This window comes from Halichoeres trimaculatus, unplaced genomic scaffold (assembly GCF_033239565.1).
Source record: "Halichoeres trimaculatus isolate MK-OKI-2021-1 unplaced genomic scaffold, fHalTri1.1 fHalTri1_scaffold_13, whole genome shotgun sequence".
NCBI lineage: Eukaryota > Metazoa > Chordata > Actinopteri > Labriformes > Labridae > Halichoeres > Halichoeres trimaculatus.
Genome location: NW_027437191.1, coordinates 11,516,787 through 11,526,101, shown reverse-complemented (window position 1 = coordinate 11,526,101; position 9,315 = coordinate 11,516,787). Strand labels below are relative to the sequence as shown.

The 9,315-nt window shown below is 41.2% G+C and overlaps 1 protein-coding gene across 1 annotated transcript; it reads right to left on the bottom strand.

Annotated features, from left to right (window-relative positions):
- Positions 1–481: 481 nt before the first annotated feature.
- Positions 482–8,303, bottom strand: gja1b (gap junction protein alpha 1b). Its single transcript, XM_074684840.1, has 2 exons — positions 8,148–8,303; positions 482–4,782 (listed from the first exon to the last, which is right to left on the bottom strand). Exon 2 carries the CDS (start codon positions 4,764–4,766, stop codon positions 3,597–3,599), a length of 1,170 nt encoding a protein of 389 aa, XP_074540941.1. The 5' UTR covers positions 4,767–4,782; positions 8,148–8,303; the 3' UTR covers positions 482–3,596.
- Between the last annotated feature and the right edge of the window lie 1,012 nt (positions 8,304–9,315).

Below are 9,315 nucleotides of genomic sequence, written 5' to 3'. Positions count from 1 at the left end.
TGAGTAAAATTCAACAGCTTTAGGTCGGACTGTTATGAAATGATCAGATCTTGACTTTAAAATGTCTCATCTAAGATTTCTTTTTATTTTACTTCTAAACTTTCAGGATTCAGGCAGAATCTAGGATGAAGTCAAAAAGGCTAGAATGAAGCCAAGGTGTTCAGAATAAAGTAAAAAATGTGAAAAAAAGGTAATATGATGATAATAATATTAAGAAAAGTGAATTTTTGTGTAAGCTCTTGCTTCCCTGTGTCAGAAGATTTAAAAAATCTGCTTCTGTGGGGTTATCCATGTGTTTGACCCCAATAATCTGGAGCAGGAAGTGTGTCAGAATAATAGTATTACCTCTTCAGTTTCTGCCAAAAGCTTTCTTGAGGGACAATTTTAACCTTTGACCAATAAGAAAAACTCAGTTTTCAGTGAGTCCAAGTGGAGTTTGTGAAACTTTGGCTGAACCTGAATCAAAAATGAAACCAGTGAATCAACGATTGAGACAGAAAATATTTATTGGTTAAAATGTTTTTCACAGATACAAAGAATGTAGTTGTTGTTTGCTGTCATGCACTTACACTGTACAACAGTGGATCCCCATGGATTTACATCGTCTGTTCTGTCAGTGGAGGAATAACCAGAAGAACCAGTGGTGTGATGTCTGAAAGTCTGCACTGTAGTGATTCTGTTATAAAATAAATTAGTAACATCATATTACATCTCTATCACCGAGATCTCAGTGCAAACGCCATCGTAGCTGAAAGATCCGTGTAAGTACCGACAAGGTGGTGCGCATTTTGAGAAGTACAATAAAATGAAAAATAAGCCCGGGTTGAGATTTATCCTAAAGTTTGGTATTTGTGGAGCTACATTGGCATTAATAAAACTGACTAAATATTAGTCCAGATCTCTACGCAGTCTTCTACAAACTCACATTTTCATCGTGACACAGTTAGCTTGATTTACAGTACTACATATCTATTTCTCAAGCAGCACGGTTACATCGAGACTGAAAAACATCCTACAAAAAAAATCATTCACTCAAATATGAAAACAGGAAATCATTCTACTGTTCACCTTCACCACCGACAAGATAAAAAGGAGATCACACTTGTCCAATCAATGACAGTAATAAAGCCTTTCTTTACGGGGCCCAAACTGACCCTCACACACACCCTCGCCTCAAAAAAACAAAAATACAACCACAAAATGAAACATAACAGCACATAAATTCAAAGTTTATCAGGAAACACCAGTCCTCACTGACTGACTTTTAAAAACTGTCAATAAATATACAGTTTGTGGGGAGTTAATGTTGATATTTTCTACTGGACAGTAGTCGATTCTCATTCTTAGTGGTGTGTGGCTGTAAATCCTCATCTTTCAGTAAGAATCCTCAGTAAGGAAATCCTGTCTGTGATTTGACAAGACAACAAAGTGTAACAGAAAACTGGGGTTAGAAAATCATTTGAAAACAAAAGAAAAATGCAGCATTAATGCAGCTCTATAACACAAAATGAAAGCGTGGCCAGTCCCCATCCAACCCGATCATCTTCTAATGTTTCTTTTTTCATGTTTTTAGAGGCTCAAAAGATGTTTTATCAACTTCCTCCATGAGATACACACAGCTTTAAGGTGTTATCCTAAGGTAAAAACTTGGGCTCAATTTGAGAAACTTGAGAGTCGTAATGGTTTACAGGTACAAACAGTTTGAGATGAGCTCCAGTAGATAATTCCAGCCTGCAGCAGTGGAACAGGTTGTAATGGCTGCAACATGATGTTTTTGTCTCTCAAAGGCTCTGATTGAGATTCAAGTGTCCGATAACACTACAGAGAGGACTCCAACAGAGACAGGACTTTTTGTAAATGTGTAGCCCTCCTACCACATGGAGTAAAAACACTAGACTCCACTGATATAAGGTCTGTTTAACCTCTCAGGAGTTGTTGGTCTACCGGTTTTGTTTCACGTTGGTTCAGAAGAAACAAGTGAGAACACCAACATCAAAGGCAGCCGTACATCATACACTCCATGTTTTATGAGGTTAAATCTCTACAGTGGAGCCTGGTGTCATTAAAGGAGAGGAGTACAAATGCTCTTAGTGGTTAAATGTTTCTCAGTCTCTGGTGGAAAAAAAGTCTGAAATGTTGTTATACACTTTAAATATCTACCTGAGCCTGTCAGAGATCTGCTTCCTGTCCTCCTGGATCATTCTTTACTGTACAGGCACGAGACTCGGAGAACAACAGTGATAAAAAAAAAGGAATGTATGTGAACAAGCAACAGGCGAGAAGGCACATTAGTCCGCTCAAATGTTAAGAAGACACAAGTAGGAAGGCACCCTGTTTTATACTGTTCCCTCACATTCAGATCTGAGCCCTGACAGGGGTGAGTTAAGTGTCTCTTAGACAGAGAATTAAAACTATCAGGGAGTGAAAAGGAAATCTAAACTTTCAACTTTTATCTATTCATTTCTACCTCCGCCAAGGAGATTATGTTTTGGGGGAGTTTATTTGTCTGTGAACAACATAACTCAAGAACTGATGAACGGATCTTGATGAAATGTTTAGGAAATGTTCAAAATGGGATAAGGAAGAAGTCATTATATTTTGGAGATGATCCGGATCATGGTCTGGATCCAGGACTTTTTTTAAAAAAAACAACACAGTCGAGGCGGATGTCAGTCTAACACGAGTCTGGTTCTGTCCGAGGTTTCTGCCCGTTAAAGGGAAGTTTTTCCTTGCCATTGTAACTTGCTAAATGCTGCAAAATCCTGTTCTCATGGTGGATTAAGATAAGATAAGACTTCATATCTTGTCTGGGTGTTGGGTTTTTTGCCAATAAAACTCTATTTACATTTACGGGTCTAGACCTGTGAATGTTTTTGTAAAGTGTCTTGAGATAATGTTTGTTATGGTTTGGCGCTATACAAATAAAGATTGATTGATTGATTGATTGATTGATTGATTGATTGATTGATTGATTGAAGAATTCTTTATCATTGTGAGATAGGACCGTTTTCACCATATGTGTATATAACTCCACCATAAATGGTCAGATTGCTTTGCAAAACAATACAAGACAAGGTCACCATAATTTCTGACACATGTAAAAGTACGATCCAGATCCTGACAATGTTCTGGATACTAAGATCCAGAACATAAAATATGTACTGGATGATCATAATTTTCAACACTCTGGTAACAAATTATCATAGGGAGTCTAACATTAAAGTAGGACTTAAGTGTTGGTGACAATCACAATATGCTTGGCGGAGGTCTGCGCTCTGAGTGCCTTTCTAGTTTCCAATCAAAGATAGTCGATTGTTGTTGGACTGACTTCAGCTGCTGCTGTCAGTCCCTTGAACTCTCTTGTATCTGCTGCGTCCTCTTAAAGCTGGTTAGCTCCACTAAGCGTTAAACGTCACTGAACAAATATTTGCAACTTGTACCTTTGACAGTGTTACATATAAGTTTTAATGTCTCTCTGATCGACTAAGAGTCTCTATGTTGACGACAGTGAACGAGGTTAGCCCCTCCTCTTCAACACGTGTTTCCTGATTCTCAGGCTGACGCCAGGTGGAGGCGGGAGGAGGACGAAAGAGGACTCACACGTCCAGATCGTCTGGTCTGGCCCGGCTGCTCATGCGGCTGCTGGCCCGGCTGCAGGGCCGAGCGTCCATCAGCGCCAGCGGCTGCAGCTCGTGGTGTCCCGCAGACGAGGACAGTTTCTTATGCTCCACGGTGTCATCGGGGAAGTCAAAGGCCTGCGCGTGGGAGTTTGAAATCGTGCTTCCTCCGCCGTTCTGACCGAGCCGATTCTGCTCCGTGGAGTAGTTGGCCCAGTTCTGTTCATTGGCCTGCTTGTTGTAGTTACGGCACGAGCCGGTTCCCCGCTCCCCCGTGGCCAGTTTGTAGCCAGGAGGGGACATGGGTGAGAGCGGGGCGGTGGGGGAGGAGCAGCCGTTGTAGTAGGCGTACTTGGCAGCGGACAGATCCTTGGGGGTGGGGCTTAATGTGCCCCCACTGGGGTAGAGTGTGGGCTGCTGTTTGCCCTTGACCCGGTCTTTGATCCTCTTGAAGAAGACGTAGAAGAGTTCGATGACGTTGAGCAACAGGGACACCAGGGACACCACCAACATGAAGATGATGAAGACCGTCTTCTCCGTGGGCCGGGACAGGAAACAGTCCACCCTGTGGGGGCAGGGATCCCGCTCGCAGGTGTACACAGCAGCCAGGCTGAAGCCGTACATGTACCACTGAATGACCAGGAAGCCCACCTCGAATATCGACTTAAAGAAGATGCTGAAAATGTACGTTCTGAGCAGAGCGCCCTTCATCTTCACTTTTCCGTGCTCCTCAATACCATACTTTAACTTTTTCATCTCAAGCTTCTTCAGCGGGATGTCAACGTCGCCTCCGTCATTCTGCACAGCTTTAAGCTCCTCCTCCTTCCTGTTGAACTTCTGCTCCTTCCTGTTCAGGTAGAAGACGTGTGCCAGGTAGAGGAGGGTGGGCGTGGACACAAAGATGATCTGCAGCACCCAGAAGCGGACGTGAGAGATTGGGAAGGATTTGTCGTAGCAGACGTTCTCACAACCGGGTTGCTGGGTGTTACACTTGAAGGCCGACTGCTCGTCTCCCCACGCCGACTCCACCGCCGTGCCCAGGACCAGGATCCTGAAGATGAAGAGGACTGACAGCCACACTTTCCCCCCGGCTGTGGAGTACGCCTGGACCTTGTCCAGCAGACGACCCAGAGCGCTCCAGTCACCCATCCTCAGGGGACGTCAGCTGGAGGGACAGAGAGGACAGTTTGAGCCATGAACAAACACACACACACTCACACACACACACACCAGCATACTCCTGTCTCATTTTGCAGCATTGTCATTGTTGGACAGAAAATGGTTTGTTCACGACCTAAAACTTTATATAATCCAGTTAGTGAGTGACGCAACACTTTCCCTCAGACGCTGGATGGTGGTGGCTCATTAATTACAGAGAAACATGAAAAGCTTCAAGTTTTCATCCATAAAAAGTTGAATGCATATGTCAGTAGCTCTGTCTGGTTCAAGAATCATGTTCTGCTGAGGTGCAAGCCCGCCTCCCTCTGCCATCTTTCTATGAAACATGACCACACGATCCTGCTGGGATCTTCCTAACAATCAACACACAGTTTTGTCTAAAACAGGGGTCTGCAACCTTTACTTTCATAGGAGCCACTTTTCCTCAGCTCACCTGGATTAAAGTCATGCAGGGGCCACAAAATCTACTTTACCTTGACAATAAAGACAAAAAAGTGTATAAAATTCTATACATACTTCAAATCTATAGAATAATGATCTAGATGAGAAGAATTTATGAAATTGCTGTGTGATGTCTTAATTTTTAATTTTTTACATATCTGCAAAAATTTCAGATACTTTTAATATCTAAAAAAGTGTAAATATTAAAAAATTTTAAATTGAAATTTCAAAAATGTGCAAAAATTTCTAAAACCTTTTTCATTTCAAAAATTTTCAAAAAATTAAAAAATTGCTAAAATTAAAAAAATATATATTAAAAAAACGACAAGATTGTAAGAATTTTGAAATTTTATAAATTGTAAAAAAAATTTCAAACAATCATGAAATTTCAAATTTTTTTGAATGCATATTTAAATTTGACACATATCAATATTATTGCACTACTCATTGTTTTCTGTTTGTTTGCTAGTTCTGCAACATATCAAGCATGATATATGGTATATTAAGCTGGCACGTTTATTGACAGATGGGATGAAGATTTAGTTCAATAAAACGTTAACGCAGGATTTTATTTCGTGCCAGTGTCTTTAATCACTAATACCCTCTGTAAGAAAAATAAAAATTCTTTATTTCAATAATAGTTTTAAAGCTACAGGGAGCCACTGCAAAGGATTCAAAGGGCTGCATGAGGCTCCAGAGCCACAGGTTGAAGACCCTTGGTCTAAAGTCTTTAAAAATCTGAAGATAACATCATATGAAGACACAGTGCTGCAGTGTTACTGCTTTAAAACTTACAGTTAAACAGAACTCAAAAACAACCATCCCCTGCAGCTTCTCTCCAGCAGCTTCTTTCAGTTTGTTCAACAACGCATGTAATGTCATCTTGGACTACCGAGAAACAGGATAGCATAAAGAAGGAGACTTGAGTCTTTCGCTGCAAAAAAGGGGCAACTTTAGATAACTTAGTCTCTATCTGAGGTGGATTTAAACAGACTGGTGTTGAAAATCTCTGCAGAGATGCTTTTAAAGATTTTCAGAGAGGAATACATTTCTCTCATCCTTAGCTACGTAATAAGGTGACATAAATGGTCAAAGTTTGACAACTTCTATTAATTTTCTGTTATTTTCCAATAAAAAAATCATCTTCAGGATCCCAAGCAACACAGGGAGTGTTTCTGTGAATGAGGTTTAAAGGAAAAGGACCAAAAAAGCTCAGTAGAAAATCTCCTGAGCCTCTCAGTGACATTCAGAGATCCTCATGTTTGTGTGTGTGTGTGTGTGTGTGTGTGTGTGTGTGTGTGTGTGTGTGTGTGTGTGTGTGTGTGTGTGTGTGTATGTGTGTGTTTCCCAGCAGCAGGAAGCAGGCCTGTGAGCAGCTTCTTTCCTGCAGAGCGTTTCCTCTGAACACAGACAATCAGCTGAGTTCCTGTTCGGTCCGGCAGCCCTGCCGGCTGAAAATGAAGCTCCTCTCTGATCCAGTCACAGTCAGAAGGATCAGTTCACGCTGCTGCTCTGAGCCTGTCCACTGAAGACTGGCACCCCTTTTGGTCACAGAGGACCATGGCGCCTTACAGTTCTGGAGCATTGAGATAAAAAAAAACGCTGGAGGCTCTTCATTCTAAACGGATGATTTTGAGTCTCCACTTTGTTTTACTCTCTTCCATGGGGAGATGTGTTCCCTGGGGACTTCCTTTTGCTTCCCTGCATGCCGTGGACTGTGGGTTAAAAAACGCAGCGGCTGCAGGACACGTTCATTAATGTAATCCTGCTTTAACTAATCTAAAAAAAACTTCTACAAAACTTACAAACCTGTGATGGAAACTTCAAGGAATCATATCACAGCAAGTAAAAATATCCATGAAACATCAGAAGAAGTCAGAACATTTAAAAAGAAGTGTGAGGAGTTTAAATCATATTGAAGTTTTTTCTGGAGATTTGGAGAAGCAGGTTTACAGATCAGCGTTGGTTCGCACCACGCTGCAATTTTCACCTCAGACCTCAGATGATTTAAACCACAGGTTTTAATCAACCACCCCTCACATCCCCTCATGAATCTCCTCGTGCTTTGATTCTAGTTTCTGCCATGAACACAATGAGAGAAAAGGTTTTAAAGGTCAGAGCAGGTCTGGGGCAGTAAACAGGCCTTCACAAGCATTGGAAAAAAAACAACCTACAGTCAGAGCTGGACACTGTCAAACCCGCATTGACACTCATCTCACATTAAAGCACTCAAAAGAAGTCTGAGTGGCACAGAGAGGATGTGCAGAGTGACTTTTAAAGTGTCAGACTCACACATGAGAGGAGTATTTAAGAAGCGTTGTACTGTCCTTATTATCCAGAAAACATCCCGCCACTTTCTACATGACTGAGTTCATCTGCTGAAAATGACCAAGACGCAGCAGAACAATGGAGTCCAGCACAAAGCCTCCCCGCAGACTGACCATCCTCTGCGCACTGGCGCAGGACAGGAGGACACGGACAAGGGAGGAAGTTTCCCAAAGGAGGGTCTGAAAGCTGTTTTCATAAAAGTTTAGTGTGTTTGAATAAGTCTGAATGTGAAGGAAAACTCTCAGAGGTCAAACACAGAAGCACAAGTCTGAACAACTGGGGAAAAACGGGGTAAGAAAAGGAAACATTGACGCGCTTCATTCCATTTGGAAAAAAGAAAGAAAGAAAGAAAACACTCCTGTAAACTCAAACCTTTCTGCCTCCAAGAATCTCTGTGTCGGTTTCTTTAAAGTTAAAACCAACCAAAGTATTTTAGAACAGAGCAGCAAACTTGTCAACCTGTGTGCGCGCAGCCCGGAGCGCACCGGAGCTCTGATGGTCCCTCACGGAGCACCGAGCGCGGAAAAGTTTCCGCACTTCTTTCAAAACTTCTAAAAACTATCAGGAGCAAGTTTTACTCACCTGGAAAATTTGAGAGGAGAAAAAGAAGAAGGAAAAGAGGAAGAAGATGGTCCACAGGGACAGTCTCCGTCTCTCTGAACGGACTCTCTCTCTCTGTGCTGGAGTTGAAATCCAAAGTTTGGGGGAAACTGAGCTCAACATGTCAAAGCTCCTTATAAAAGTCCCGTCAGAGGAAGCGGTCACCTGACCTCTACGTCAACGCCGAGCGGAGCCCCTGTCCGTCCATCCGTCCGTCTGAGAGGAGAGGGACAGACACACAGGACAGAGAAGAAACTTTTTATCCAGGATCCCAAACTTTCTGGTTCCAACTTTTAAAGAGCCAGACAAAGTAAACTAACTTAGAGCGAAGAGTTTCACAGGAAGTGAAGAATAACTTAAAGTCGGAGACAGGAGATGATGAGGACACGTCCTATTTCTCCTCAGAATCAGAGTGATGGAGCTCATCCTGCACTTAAATCTACAAATCACCACTTCTGCATTTGTTGAAAATTTTGTGTTGTTTGAAGACGTGAAAATTACTTTTTTCAGGGTTTAATTTGTTAAATTGTTCTTTTATTTGTTCACATTTTCTTTATCGTCTTTTCTTTAACTCTTTGCAACGTGCATGATGTTTACAGAGAAATGTGAAGAGGTTTGCATTTAATAAAGCATGCTTTGTCTTTAGACTGATTTCAGGCCCATCATCCTCATGCACAAACAAATCCTTGGAAAATTAAAAAATCCGGATTTAACTTAATAAATAAACAATTGGTTAAAACTATTGTTAGAACCTTTCAATAACTGTCATACAACCGGGTGCTGACTGAGACAAACTGATGAATTTCATGAGTGAAATGTGTTTTTGAAACCAATAAATATGGTTAAATTGTGATTCACTATTATTTTAAATATTTGGCTAATTATCAAAATAGGTGTAAGTTTAAAGTTACTGTTAAGAACTTTTTACTTAAATGATTAAGAAAATGACAAGGAATGACACATTTAACTATTTTAAGTTAAAAAAATAATAATAATAATGTTGGTAATAATAATAATGATGTTGGTGATAGTATTTGTAGAAGTAGTCTAGAACTACTTAAAACACTTCAGAGCTGAACCTGTTGATGGTGAACTTTCCTTGAAAGTTGGAGCCCTCTTTCTCTCGCACACAAAACTTTGGCGGCTCACA